General features: G+C 52.9%; 4 protein-coding genes across 4 annotated transcripts; 1 reads left to right on the top strand and 3 right to left on the bottom strand.

Moving 5' to 3' along the window:
• Nucleotides 1–3,084: 3,084 nt before the first annotated feature.
• On the bottom strand, nucleotides 3,085–3,687 carry J4E85_008192 (uncharacterized protein; the record flags this gene model as incomplete). Its single annotated transcript, XM_051472419.1, has 2 exons — nucleotides 3,085–3,529; nucleotides 3,581–3,687. 2 exons carry the CDS (start codon nucleotides 3,685–3,687, stop codon nucleotides 3,085–3,087), a joined length of 552 nt encoding a protein of 183 aa, XP_051323884.1.
• A 2,220-nt stretch (nucleotides 3,688–5,907) lies between these two features.
• Nucleotides 5,908–7,860, bottom strand: J4E85_008191 (uncharacterized protein; the record flags this gene model as incomplete). The annotated part of the gene is made up of 4 exons (XM_051472418.1): nucleotides 5,908–6,819; nucleotides 6,868–7,296; nucleotides 7,349–7,538; nucleotides 7,682–7,860. The coding sequence occupies 4 exons, from the start codon at nucleotides 7,858–7,860 to the stop codon at nucleotides 5,908–5,910; spliced, it is 1,710 nt and encodes a 569-aa protein (XP_051323883.1).
• A 3,076-nt stretch (nucleotides 7,861–10,936) lies between these two features.
• Nucleotides 10,937–12,444, bottom strand: J4E85_008190 (uncharacterized protein; the record flags this gene model as incomplete). The annotated part of the gene is made up of 3 exons (XM_051472417.1): nucleotides 10,937–11,307; nucleotides 11,359–12,160; nucleotides 12,244–12,444. 3 exons carry the CDS (start codon nucleotides 12,442–12,444, stop codon nucleotides 10,937–10,939), a joined length of 1,374 nt encoding a protein of 457 aa, XP_051323882.1.
• A 522-nt stretch (nucleotides 12,445–12,966) lies between these two features.
• Nucleotides 12,967–13,842, top strand: J4E85_008189 (uncharacterized protein; the record flags this gene model as incomplete). The annotated part of the gene is made up of 2 exons (XM_051472416.1): nucleotides 12,967–13,216; nucleotides 13,268–13,842. 2 exons carry the CDS (start codon nucleotides 12,967–12,969, stop codon nucleotides 13,840–13,842), a joined length of 825 nt encoding a protein of 274 aa, XP_051323881.1.
• Between the last annotated feature and the right edge of the window lie 540 nt (nucleotides 13,843–14,382).

Below are 14,382 nucleotides of genomic sequence, written 5' to 3'. Positions count from 1 at the left end.
TACGCGTCAGTTTGTCTGCCCGTGTCAGTCTGCGCTTCATGCTGTGTCGGGTCGTTTCAACTCCGTCATGCACTTTGTAGTTGCGATATCTCGTCCATTGTCCTTCTGTTAAGACCCAGCGAGTCAATTCGCACTGCCAAAGTCGGCCGTCTCATCAGATTCTGCCATGCTAATGGTTTGTCCCTGCTTAATCGTCGAAACATGATCTTTCCTCTCAACGTACGAGTCATTAATCACCATCCTCATTCCATGTGTCTCACTCGTTCACGACTCGAATACATTAAGAACAACGTGATCGTGCTTGTGAGCTATATTTCCGTATGGACTCTTCAAGCTGCTGAACACATCTTCTGTTCTCTTCAGATCACACACTATTAAACCCAACCCTTTCTCCCACGAATCCCGGTCATCTCGCCGCACTCAGAGGACATGGTACCATCCTTCTCCCGGCTCTTTACAGCTGTACAGTGAGTCAGCATCAGGAGCGATCGACCGAGCAATAGTCACTGTACTGACCGTCGTCCACCATGACCGAAAAGAGCGAATCATAGACAAACGCCGTTCTCACAACCTCCCGTGCACCAAATAATAGCCGAATTGTCTGGGGTGCAGGGCCAGGTTGTGTTCTTGCGCACACCAGACCATGGCTGAGGGAAGAGTCCACAATAGCGGCCTACGCAGTTATCCGGACGTGGTGGTATTGGTACCTGTGGTATTGGTGCCGGTTCTGGTGCCGGTGCAGCAACTGCACTGATAGCAGTAAGAGAGAGGAGAGTGAGAGTAAGGCTGAGGAACTGCATATTGAGGAAGCTGCTTATTTGAGTGAAAGGGACTGCGGCGTAAGCGAAGTAGACAGTATTCGACTATCGCTTTCAAGGAATGGGTGAGGAGAGAAATAGGAGGGAATCACTGGCTTTCTTATACACATCTTTCGGCGGCTTCTGAGTAAACCAACATCTTGCTCGACGACCCACTTACTCCACTTAATGACTGCACGATAGTACCTCCAAAAGTATCGATTCTGCATGCGCGTCCTTAACTCCACAACTTTGCGTCTAGCATTCTCGTCCTTCAGACGCAACCAACAAAGCCCATCACCTCGTGCATCGGCCTTCATTCGCCAGTATCTCTATTCCCTCTCGTATACCACAGAATCGCACATCGAAAGCGGATCGCGATAGGATCTAGATTGCTATCTAACCGTCATCCTCAAGTCCATATAGTCGAAGCGATGCGGCACAGATGGTCCTCGAACGCATCGGTTGGATAGCGGCAACGGCGCCTGCTCCCGCAACTAGTGGTCATAGTCACTTCGAAGGACCTATTCAAGACACCATATGACCGATCGATCTCGTTTTGGCGTGCGGCGTGGGCCAGAGGTGTCCTTCGTTGGTTTGCCAAGACCCCTTGCTTAATGCTTGATGTGGGACGGATCTTCGGCGAGTCGGACAACACCACGATGGTGTAGATGCGAAAGTGGAGATTTGAGGAAGATATATCATGTGCCGTCGATGTTGGAAAGAAGACTTGGTGTAAAAGCAAGTGCACAGTCATAGTATTTGACGTGGCTGGTATGTAGACATTGTTGGTTAGAACTTATTCCAAAATAGAGCTCGCCCCACACTATTCCTATTTCCCTCCATCGCATTCCTACTCTCAATCTCAACCTCCTCCTCATCTTGATGTACGATTTTACTTTCCACCACACCCCCCTCCACGTCTTTTGTACTCACTGTCGCCATCTCCTCATCCACCCATCTCCGATACTCAAACCCATCTTCCAGCCTTTCCACTCCGTATCTACCCTCTTCCTCCTCCTCATCATCCCCATTCCCTTCCTCATCCTCGACTCCCCACCGCTCCATCATCGCTCCCTCAAACATAAACGCGCCCCTCCCCTTCCTCCGAACGACTATTTGCGTAACCTGCTCATACCCGACATGCCACCCACCTCCATCTCTCGACTCTGACTCTGGCACCCAACTGTCTCTTATCTCTTCGTTCATTTCCGTGGTCTTAGCCGGAGGTCGATTGGGAGACGCCAAGTGCTCGCGGTGTGCAGTGCCGGTGACGAGCGAGGGGGCGAATGATTTGCCAGCCATATTGGATGCCCGAGGGAAGGTGGAAGGGTGATTTGAGGGGAGAGACGCGCGGTGAATGACGCCTGTGTGGGTGGAATTTGGTGTGGAAGCTGTGGTGTTGAAGATGTGGGTGAGGCAGGAGAATGCCATCTTGACAATAGTTTATGCAGGTGTTTGTAGTGGTTGTGAGACGGTAGGTCTGACTTTCTCTGCTATTAACAGAAGTGATTAGATATATGTTAAGTAACACTGTTTAGCTTTTTAGTGTTTTACTACATTTATCTTAATAGAGATACCAGTGAGCATCCATTTCATGGTTGCATGGTGATGTCTCTTTTTTTTTGTGAGACATATCTGTTTGCCAGACAAGGAGGTGCTGTGCTTTGTTCTTGTCTTGGTGCGTTTCGGCGCCTTCTTTGTCGATATACGAGACAATCAGATATGTATTATGTGTAGAAATCGAGACATGGTTCGCTGTAAGCACTGCAGGTCTTGCTGTGATGTGCTCTATTTCTGAAGAGGTGTAAGGCAAATTGGTGCACGAAGAAGTGTTTTGGTGGTGCTGGATGACATGCATACGATTGTGTCATAGACTTGGAGGTTGAAACATGGTTCTAGATCGGCTTGCATCAATGAGGTTCTAGAAAGTCTGAAAAACTCGCGAACACAGAGGGCCTTAGCTTGGGCTCGTAACGCACTGTCATGCAGTTTGCTGGTCAGCCAAGTGTTTCACACGTTGCTTAGCACTAACATCATCACGACGAACTTCAGTATGAAATCAATTTGCGCAGTACAGAACCACGCGTCATGTATGTTCTCAAGTGAGTTCTTGCGTAGGATCATTTATTTTGAGTTTGATTAGGATGCCATCAAGTAGCCCCATTATGCTAATATGTACAGGTAAAGTCGTGTAGTATAGCCAAGTTCATCCACCATATGCACATCTACTCATTGAAGAGTTGGATTGCGATAAGGTTCCAGCACTATCCCAGCGAATCCGCGCTTACAAGAAGAAAGCAGCAGCACCGAGGACAGCAGCGACCTTACCGGCGCCAACGGCAACAGCGGCGTTCTCGGTCTGCTCAGGGAGAGCGCTGGACTCAGCAGCGGACGCAGCATCGTCGCCGGTAACGGTAGCAGTGCCAGAGACGGTCTCAGCAGGAGCGGTGGTGGGCTCGGCAACGCCGGCAGGGCAGTGCCAGTGGTCACCGTGGGGCTCGCAAGTGCTGGCGGTGGCCTCGTGGTCGTGGTCGTCCTCGTCATCGTGGCTGTGGGATGCGGAGGCAGTGATCATGGTGGATCCAGAAGAGACGACAGTGACGGTGGTGGAGGCGATGGTGGAGGCAGGGCCGGAAGTAGCCTCCTCAGCGGCTTCCTCAGCAGAATGCGAAGCAAGCTGCTCTGGGGTAGGAGCACCAGTGGGCTCTGGAACGCCGTCGGGGCAGTGCCTTGATATTGTCAGTTTGGATCTATAAGTAGATGTTCTCAAATTGTCTTACCAGTGGTCGCCGTGGGGCTCGCACTCACCACCAGCAGTCACAGAGACGGTGTCCTGTGCTACGACGGCGGCAGCGGCAGCGAAGAGAGAGATGACCGAGAACCTCATGTTGAATTTGTAGAAACGACCGTAGTTGTCTTGTCGAGTTAGATGTATGTAGGTAACGAGGGAATGTCCTGAGGGCTCGAATAGGATGTTTCGTGAGAGGTAGTAGGGTAAGGAAGTAACTGCAGTGCCTACGGGCCAAAAGTTTTATATCCTTACCTTCGGGTCGATGCTGCAGAGCATACACCTACATGGCTGGGCGCCGAGCCAAGGCGGCGGATTGCCTTGGCGATGGACATTGCGGTACTCAGTTTCCGTAAAAGAAGGCAAAAACTTGCTCCTCGAGATGAACGATTGGTAGAAAGTGGTCCTGAGTAGGCGGATTTACCGAGTGTGACGCTGGAGTAGCGTGCGAATGCCTGTTGGGGTCGACCTCCATGCTTGGCATGTGGGATGTGGATGTGGTGGTGGAGTTGGTGTGCACGAAACGGGCAAACTGTCCGGTGAGTCGTTGAGACATGTATGAGCAGAGACTTCCGATAGATGCTGGAGTTTGGTCTTTTGCCAGCTTGACATGTCAGATTCGCCTTGTTGCTGAGCGTGGAGTGTCCGTAATATGAGGAGCGCGAAGACTGCGTTGATGTGAAGACACACGACGCCGCAGTTTAGGCGAAAACCGAGGTAATTCTGAACTTCTAGGTACCGGGAAGAACATCAAAACTAACGCAGGTACGGTGTACTGCCATCAGTACCTCCGCTTGTTCATCAAATCAACAGCATGCTCATTCTCAGTCTCGTGGGGTCGTTTGCCACACTAACGTAGCGCCCTGACCCTAAGACTCAACATACTGCTTTCGTAATAGCAGAGGTCGTCATTCGTATCGGCGCACCCGATAATATCGGCATGTCGCTGGTGACTTCACAGTGGACCGGTAGCTGTACGTGATGATTTCTCTTTTTGATAACCTCATTCAACATCTTCGTGAACAGTATGCAGACGAGATGAAGCCGAAAGTCTGATCGATGTTCCATTCGAAGGTTTTTACGAGAGCGGAACTCAGCGAATATTCTGTTCGCATGGTCCGACGTGGGCAATGACCATAGGATTTCTGAGGAAGCGACTGCGATCGGAATAGCCTGGTTGGTTGAATCATAGAATGATCCCATTCAGAAGTGGCTTGAGGCTCGGTTGGTTACTTTGCTGCAGCTGAGTGCCCTGCCAGCATGCACCTGTTCGCTGCTTAGGGAGTCGGCTGATATCCAAATATTGGCTGGTTGATCGAGCGAATCTGCGAGAGGTTATTGGTATCATTTCCGGGCTTCGAATTTGTTAAGCGCGTATAGTTGCGCATATTCCTGCTTATCGTCAACGACGTCGTATGATTTTGAAGACCAGCCAACCCCTCAGCGGTGGACATCTGCGGATCGGCAGCCCGATGCCGGCACTGTCTTATGGGTACATCATGTGTCAGGTTACGAAAGAACGCATCTCTTTCTCGTAGAAGCATACTCGAAGTCCGCTGTTTCCAGTCGCGTCAAGAACTTGTGATGTGAAAGCAAGCTTCCGGCAGAAGCCAGCCAACCGTCCCGCACGGGCGTCTCCATTAGCTGAGCTGGAGCAATGCGGGTCATTGCGCTGAGATATATCGAATATGCAGGATAAATACCGATAGGGAGAGGGGGGGATATCTTAACGCTGTGGGCGTTTGTAGACCTCGGTGCGTGGTGAGGATTGCGTGTTGATGGCCTGAGCTGGCAAGGAGTTGGACCCTGAAAACAGCGCGGGCACCGGAAATATCCGGCAGCGCTCTGATATACCCAGGTCGGAGATGAACGCAAAGCACGTTGGCTCAGGATATCGATAAGTTAGTGAGTCTATCCGAAGGCACATTGCCGACGTTAAGATTGCCTAGCTGCCGCTTTTCTGAAAGCTTCTGCGCTGAGGACGTGCGCATTTTCCGACTTGCGAGGCGAGACTCCCGGTATCCACTCCCCGGTGACAGCCATGTAATGAACCGACCGCACCCCTTATTTCTCCTGTTACCATTGCATGCAAGTCAGTTTTGTGCCTACAGTGAGTCAGTAATTCAAATGTGTGTAGAGTCAAGTCAGGTGCAGAGAAAAGGATATGCAAATATCGTGTATATTGCTCGTAACTTTTTTTAGAGGTAGCCTTCTTGTCGCTAATTATGCACAAAACAAAGGAGATAAAGGTCTACAAATCTAACATCGTCATGAAGCGAACACGCCAGCAAAAATCTACTGCTTCCGCGCCTGCGCGTACTAATGCAATCCACTCTCGCCAGTCTCAGCCATATGGTTCTGGCATTCGACCATGATCTTGACCATTTGCGAGATTTGCTCTAGGCGGCTGATGACGACCTTGTTGCCATCGACAAAGCCAACGCAGTTGTACTTGACGCCGGTCTTGGCCGAGAACTCGCGGACGAGCTCTTGGCCGCGGCGGAGATTGTGGCGAGGTACGCGAGGGAACAGGTGGTGTACAGCTTGGAATTGCAGACCGCCGTGGAACCAGTCCATCCAGGGTGGGCAGTCGACGTCCATAGTTGTGCGCAGTTGGCGTTGAGGGAAAGACTCAGTGGGTCCGAGGTCGGCTGTGGGCATGCCCCAGTGAGAGAGAGTGATTTGTACGTGCAAAACCATGGTGACCATGTGCGAGATGATGACGAAGCCGACACGAATGGGCCATGTGGGAAGATAGAGCCAGCAGAGAAGGTAGCCGAAGATGTACCAGTAGCAGCACATGAAGACGATTTCGACGGGGCGTGTCCACCATGCTGCACCCAATTGAGCTGCTCGGGGTGAGACCAAATGCAACCAGCCGAGGAAGTACAGGTTGAATCTAGCAAAGGCCATGATCGGGTAGTAAAGGTACTTTTGGTAAGGGACAATGACATCGCATGCAGCGTCCCATACAAACTGGAAGTTGTAGAAGGATGATAGAACGGACTTGATGTAAGTAGGAGTGGTGGAGAACAGAGGGATGTTCTGGATGTCTGGATCATGCTCCGGCATGTTAGTGATGAGATGGTGGACGTTGTGGCTGGATTTCCACCAGCCGATGCTGAGGCCGGAGCAAAAGTCTGCGATAAAAGCGCCGATGAGGGTGTCGATGACGAAGTTGCCTGTGATTCCACGATGGCCGGCATCATGTGCTGTGAACATGATTTGTTGCTACATTATGTTAGAACGCGTTGACCCAGAAGGAGGGAATGGACTTACCCAGAAAAGACCAAGGAAGACTGCGGAGGTCATGTACCACTTGGCATAAAGGAAGCCGCCGAACGCAGCGAAGAGCAGAGCGTATCGAACTGACTCTCTGGCGTATTCTGAGTAGCGGCATTGGTATAGGCCCTCGTCTTTGAACCGTTGGTGCAATTCGCGGTAGCTTTGTATGATGGTATTTTGCGTTTCCACGTCGAGCGAGGGGTTGTCGCGGAGACCTTCTTCGATCTCCCTCTCCTCTTGCTCGATGGCATACTGCTCCCTGTGCCTCTTCTTCTCTTCGGCGGCAGACAAGACTGGTGTCTCAATCTCATCTTCGCTTTGGATAAGAGGTAGCTTTTCGGGGTCGCTGGCAGGTCTGCTACTTGAGCGGTATACACAAGTATCTGGCTTTCCAATCAGCTTCTTGCTGATGATGGCGGCGGCCTTGTTCATGTTAGCGAGGACGGCAAATGCAAACAGGTGGGGGTAGACCCACGGATCCCAGGTCGACGCTCCTCCCGCGACGTGACTTTTCGGACTCTGGCGCCGCGGCCAATCGCTTTCTTTCCGCAAGATTTATGTAGTAGTCCGGCGAGCGGATTGGAGGCTCCATGTTGGCCCAGGGCATCTCGACACGACCGATGCGATGCTTTGTCATCATAAGCAGTGCCTTATTGGTGTGATAGCTGTTGTGAGGTCAGTATTAGGTCAAGCTGGGTTGCTTACTCAACGCTTCCGCAGTATCCGGCGACATGGTGTGGCCGAACTTTGCCTGTTGCGGAAGGGCTGGTAGGGCTGGCGATATTTAGGCTCGTCCCGCATTACATACATATTGATCTCGTCTGTCGCGTCTCTTCCCACCATGTGCAGGATGGCGAGACGGCCGCCCGGATGCCTATTGATCCATTCTCCGAGATTCAGGACATAGCCCTCGTGGATTACGATTGGCTCGCCCTCGGCAATCTTTTGCGCGATCTCGGCGGGCGCGATGATTCGGTGTCGCGACATGATGGCTGGGGCTGGTTGTGAGAGGTGAGGGTGGGCGTGTTTGGTTAATCAGCGGGACAGCAGGATATATACGAATGCAGGAGCGGGCGAGCGAGGGCGCTGGCGAACCTGGGTACTTTTTGGGGAGATTTCCCGCCTACGCCGTGCGCACGGTTCGCGGGCCAGGCGAAATCTTGGAGCGTTTGCTTGCGAAGGGGGCGGAGCCGTTTGGTACGTCACTTTGGTGGCACGCATACGCACGCGGGAGTCGGAGGTGCCAGCGAGTGGAAGAGCAACAAAGGAGGCACTCCCAACGGTACCGCACAGTGGGCCCGCCCAAGGCCCTGTAGCTCGCAAATTCACCCGCCATGAAGCCTGCGCTTAGCCTGGAGCGACCAAGCCCCGCGAGACCCTGAGGCCGGCGGGAGATCAATCTCGCAGCGCAGCGTATAGATGGGCCGTCGTGGGCACGAGAAATAGGAGAGTGGGTAACGGCTTCCTTTGCTCCAGCAGCCCACGGGCCCGCGATAGGCAGGTGCAACGCAGCATCGTCCTCACAGCGCGCGCCAAGCCCTTGGGAACACGAATCGAAGTCCCGAAGGCCCAGATGATCCCGCATGCGGCCTAGCGCAGCCAGCATCCTGGGGACCTTGGACCCTTTGGACCCTTTTGCGGGAAAGTCGCCCCGCACAGCGAACGCCTCTGACTGGCCATGCGAGCCTGGACGCGACCCGCCAATGCACCGCGGCAGGCAGGAGCGAGGCAGCCAGGGCATCCATCTCGCAGTCGGCCCTGATGCGCTCCCCACCACCTCGAACCATCGCAGGGCAGGGAGATACTTGTCTGTCACGCCGCAATGCAATCAACGCTATCACCAAACTACAGCGGGTGACACCCTTGGCACAGCCGCCACCGCGTGCTGCACGCCTGTGCACCGGGCAACGGCCTATCTGTCCCGATCGTCTCAAGCGCGTATCCAGTATCCGTAAAAGCAGTTTCAGTCGCCTGCCTAGGTCGTATTGCGTATCGATCCCCATGCGCTATATCCAGACGCTCCACACAGGTACGCCGCGCGTACTCGCAACATTCACCCCGTGCATGTCTAGCACCGCACATCAAACATCAAGCTGCTTTTCCTCCACCACCACTGCCGCTTCCGCGTGCTTTTTGAAGGGCGGACTCGGCCCCTCAGGCACTGTCCAACTGCCTATATGTGTACGACGGAAGCCATTTCTACTCGCAATGCCCCCGCCCTTCATTCGCTACTCCCACACCTCGAGAACATAATCACATCCGAATCACCCACCTCCTGAAAATTCACCGGCAGAATATTATTCATGATACCTATGGTTGCGTCAGCGTGCGCGTCATTAATTATTTCGGGCACCACGAAAAGACCGAACCGCCGTTTTGACCTGCTGGGTCCATCACGCATAACCTGCGTCTGACCAAGTCAGCTTACCGCCGAAGAACCTCAACTATAATGTGTTCCTATATGGTTCCTTGTAGACTTGCGAAGGATGACCAGTTGGCTGCTCGGGCACGAGAGTAGGCGCCGAGGCACCAAAATGCAGCCGAATCCTACCATCCTGCATGTTCACGATCACGCGAGGTGGCTTAGAACCTACTCATGGCAAGTGCTAGCATTGAATTTGCTGAACAATAGCTACAAACTCGGCGCATCTCTTCATGCCCTACACGTCCTTCGACAACGACGACGACGACAGGAGCCACCTGGCAGCGCAGGTATTGGCATCTCGACACCGGCACCCATAAGCGGAGGCGATGATAAGGATCACCCTGTTGAACCACTACTCCTGAGATGGTTCACCTGTGTCCTGGGCGTTATGCTGGCCGATCACACAGCGGAACCGCTAGCACAGAACAACGACGTTACGCAATAGGAATAACAATCAAGAATTCAACGAAGGCGGAGAGAGCATTTGCACATGCGTCGCAGGGCATGACCATGATTAGGATGATGCATGCATCCGGAGACGTGAAGGTTGTCAGATCTAGCATTCGAGATCGTTTTGCTGCGCATTTGGTTTTTCTTCAACAAAGTTCAAGATGCCGAACGTATAAATGGTACGCCCACGACTAGCCTGGCGAGCTATACTAGCATCCGCAAGCTCTGCCGCTTTATGCGTACTTTCGCGCCATAGTAGCGGCTACGTCAGCGCAATGAGCTCCTGGCAATTCACGAGGTGCACGGCGGGGTAGCTGCGTTGTGGCTGCGCTCAAGCTCACATTGTAGTTGTGCAGCTTTGCGCCTAAGTCAATGCCTTGAAATTTGGAATTACTACCTCAGCACGCGTCATGTCTGATGATTTGCAGGAAGGAGGCAACGTAGCCACTGACTACAATGTGAAGACGCGCAAGTATGCGACGAACAAACCACGTATGACGCTATAGACGATCTTAGTTGATCATAGATGTAACTAATCCGACCATGAATTAAACTGACCAGACTATCCAAATACTTTGCCTGGCCATGGACTAAGCCAGCCTGACCATGCGAATTGTTGAGCTGTCCTCGGAAGTTGAGCTGTCTTTCAAAGCTAAACAGACCTCCGAAGCCGAGCTGGCCCAGGACATAGCTCGCCCGACGGCTGAAAGCTCACCCGACTATGACTAGCAGTTCATCCGGCCATGACTAGTAGCTCATCAGACCATGACTAAGACCTAACAGGCTAGGGTCATCCCCGAACGATCGAGACTAAGAGTTCACCCGACCATCGCTAAGAGCTGGGCTGACCTTGACTAGAGCTAAGCTGACCATGAGTAGAGCTAAGCTGACCATGTGTATGAGTTCATCTGACCATGGAATTGGGACGAGCCAACTAATACTCCAACCTCAACCGACAGATGCGCGTGGGTTCCTTGTTCAAGACTGAAGTGGTCATATCTTCTGTCCTCAACGTGGAACCCACGTGCATAAATTGATCGAACTTGTAGCTTCGGTATGTGTGGCGAAATTGTATTACAAGTGTAAAGCTACCCACGAGCAGTCGCTCAGCCTCCTCATCTTCAGCGTCAAGAGTCCAGTCCGTCTCCCATCTGCCGCATCCTGAGGCCTTCCATCACCACGCCCATCCTACAACTCCTCCTTATCCTCCTCATCGACCTCTGTATCCTTAATAGGATCCTCTTCGGCATCGCGAATAGCCTTGGCAAATTCTTCCGCCTCTTTAGGACTATTCGCAAACAAGTGTTCCCTGACAAGTCTCTGCGGCGTCTCGCCAAGCCACTGGAACAAGCTAAAGTCCTGGTACTTGTCTGTACGGAAGATTTCGAGCACCTCGACGTCCTCATCGTCAGATAGGTTCTCGATGAAGTGGCCCATGTTGCGAGGAATGACGCCTACGTCGCCGGCTTGGAAGTCGAATGTGCGCGCTGTGCCTTTGGCGGCGAAGATCGTTACGCGGGCACGGCCAGCGATGAAGAAGGACCACTCGTCTGCGTTAGCTGTGGTAAAGAGTTAGCATGGAATAACGGATGGGTAAGTGAGTGACTTACGGTGCCAATGCATTTCGCGGATTGCGCCAGGTTGAATGCTCAAGTGTGCTGCAGCGACAGTCTTGGAGATGGGGAAGTTTGTCGAATCGGTGATGCGAACTTGACCACCAGTCGTGTTGACAGGCTCCTGGGCAAGCATCTTGTGAGTAAATTGGATCTTCGACTTCTTGTATCCCTTGCCGCCACTTGGAACCTCATCGTCGATGGGACCGGGCTCTGAGCCCTGGAAGATGTACTTTTCCTTCTCGGGAATTGCCTTGAAGACTTCTGGCGAAACGCGGAAGTTCTCACCCAAGACGGACTTGGGTGTCAGTCTCATCCAGTCGGTGAGCAGGAAGGTAGAGTCTTCAGAGAAGTTTCCGTCATCGAAGACGAGCAGGAATTCGGTGCCGTTGGGGCTCAGGCCTTGCAACGAATGAGGGTGGCCAGAGGGGAAGTACCATAGGTCACCCTTCTCTAGGTCATCGACGAAAGAGCCACCTTCAGGATCGAGGGCGGTGATGCGGACCTTGCCTTCGAGGACATATGCCCATTCGGCTTCCTTGTGCCAGTGGAGTTCACGAATGACGCCTTCCTCAAGACGCATGTTCACGCCGGCTAGCTCCTTGCTAGTACCCAGCTCGCGAACAGTCGTCTCGCGCGTCCAGCCACCCTCCTCGATACGGATATGCGAGTCGGCAAAGGACCATCGCATGTTGGGGATCGCGCCATGGTCGGTGCTGGGTGGGCGGACGAGATCTGGGTTTTGTCGTTCGCGCGCTCGGTTGCGAGGCCCTAGAACACTCGCTCCGTCACCATTGCGCTGGAAACTTTGTTAGCATGTTGACCATCATCGAGCTAGATATTCGTCGTTCCGCGGAGGAATGATCTCAATGATGGACTCACGTAGGGCAGTGGCTGAAGCTTGTCGCCTTGTGAATCAATCTTCTTGTCAAATGGATCATTGTTGCCAGGCTTGTACGGGTTGAAGACTTTGTTAGGTCCTGCGTGGTGTCGCGCACTGCCAGCCAGCGGTTGTTGTTGCTCCAATGGCGCAGCCACGGCACCACATACGCCAAGCGCGACCAGTAACGACGGAAGATGCATGACGGCTTCAATTGACCTCAAGTGAAGAAGCTGAAGAGGATCGCGAAGTCGAAAGTTTATTCACCCGGCAGACGACGCCCTTTTGACATGCCGCGTGCATTGCGCGTCCTGCAATGCCGTGTGCCGATGACGACAGTCTAGCCATGATTATTTATGATGCTTGCTTGACACTAAGCAATCAACCATCCACTCCCACGCCATCTCCGCGCATCAATCACCAATTTTCCACGCACCATACCCACCGAAACCGTTTCCCCGCACACCAAACGCATTGCTTGTACATGTACAGCCACATCAGGAAGGTCTTCAAGCCACACGTCCTGAGATATCCTGCAATTGCCGCAGCGGGCGTCGAAAGCTTAACTGAAGCTTGAGTCGAAGTGCCTGTCGATCTGCACGCTGGCTCGCGTCTTCCCGGTTCTGCTGACGCGATTGTCTGCACCCCGCCCCAACTGACATAACTACCGGTCCTCGCAGCCCTCCCAATATACGACTACACGATCTCCTCTCACGCGTGCAATCATGAGCAGCGTAACGCGCAGAGACGCCACGCGCACCGGCGCAGACGAGGAAACGCCGCTTCTCGGCCGAAATGGACCAACCGGCGGAAAATCGGACAGCAAGGGGACTATGCAGCGGCTCAAACGGCACATGAATGCCGATGTTAACAAGAACTGGGCAGATCTTGTTTTGCTGTATTGCTACATTGTTACGGGGCTACTGGATAGCTCGGCTGTCTTCATATGGGGCTCTTTCGTGAGCATGCAGACGGGTGAGTAAGACGCGCCATCTCTCTCAGACTAGAAGCTTACTCAACATGCAGGTAACACCGTGTATCTTGGCTTGGGCATTGTCGCACCTTCTGAGGGCATCCGTTGGATCAAGGCATTGACGTCCATTGTCGCGTTCTGTGCTGGCTCGTTCTGCTTCGCGCGCTTTCATCGCTACTTCTCACCTGCCAAAAGATGGGTGCTCATCGTATCCTACACGTTCCAGATGCTACTCATTGCTGTCGCTGCATTGATCGCTACTGTCGGGAAAGACACCAAGGAAGGTCTTCATTGGCAAATGATTGTTCCACTCGCTTCGGTCGCTTTCCAATCCAGTGGCCAGGCAGTCACGTCGCGCGCCCTGAAGTACAACGGCCTGACCAGTGTCGTGCTTACGAGCAACTACTGCGATCTCTTTTCTGACCCTCAGCTGTTCAAGATTTCGAATGTGGAGCGCAACAGGAGGATCGCTGCACCCGCTATGCTGTTGTTGGGAGCCTGCATCGGCGGATTGTACGCTCACAGCAGTGTAGGTCTCGCAGGTGCTTTGTGGACCGCGTGTGGGCTGAAGCTCTTGGCTGTTTTTGCATGGGTCTTTTGGAAGTCGGAAGTCATCGTCGAAGAATAAATGTCGCTCCGACAAGAAAACTTGGTCGTCCTATAGAGGTCTTCCGGTTGGCCTCAGTCTGCCACGTCCAACCATGGTACCACCGTCGCAACAAAACCTACTCTATATTATTCTTTATGCTGCCCACAGCCGTCTCCAACCATTCCTCATCCATCTTTTGGACTTACGTCTCTATAATCACCTCTGCCCGAAAACAACTCGTGTCTACAATACAAGATGAAGCCCAACAGACAGGGTATTTATGGCTTCGTCAAGAACCGCGATGTGCAGCCACTGCTCAAGTCGGAACTTCGAGGCCTTGCGAGCATCCGAGACCGCCTTGCTGAAGCCACGGTGGTAGCATTCGATATAGAAGGAGTCCACCAGCGTGGTTCAGAGGCGAGTGAGCTTGGAGTCGCGGTACTACGACCTAGTTCAAAGCCACTTCGCTTCTCCTCGTCTATGTATTGCTTCTGGAATCAAAACGATATCGAGGCATTTACCATTCGCATACGAGAACGACGATACGGGCCTTTTGTTGGAACCATGACCGACGAGACC

Source organism: Alternaria conjuncta (genome assembly GCF_024043145.1).
Source record: "Alternaria conjuncta strain BMP 0040 chromosome Unknown scaffold_12, whole genome shotgun sequence".
Taxonomy (NCBI): Eukaryota; Fungi; Ascomycota; class Dothideomycetes; order Pleosporales; family Pleosporaceae; genus Alternaria; species Alternaria conjuncta.
The sequence above is the reverse complement of the archived record's forward strand: the minus strand, read 5'-3'. Positions and strand labels throughout refer to the sequence as shown.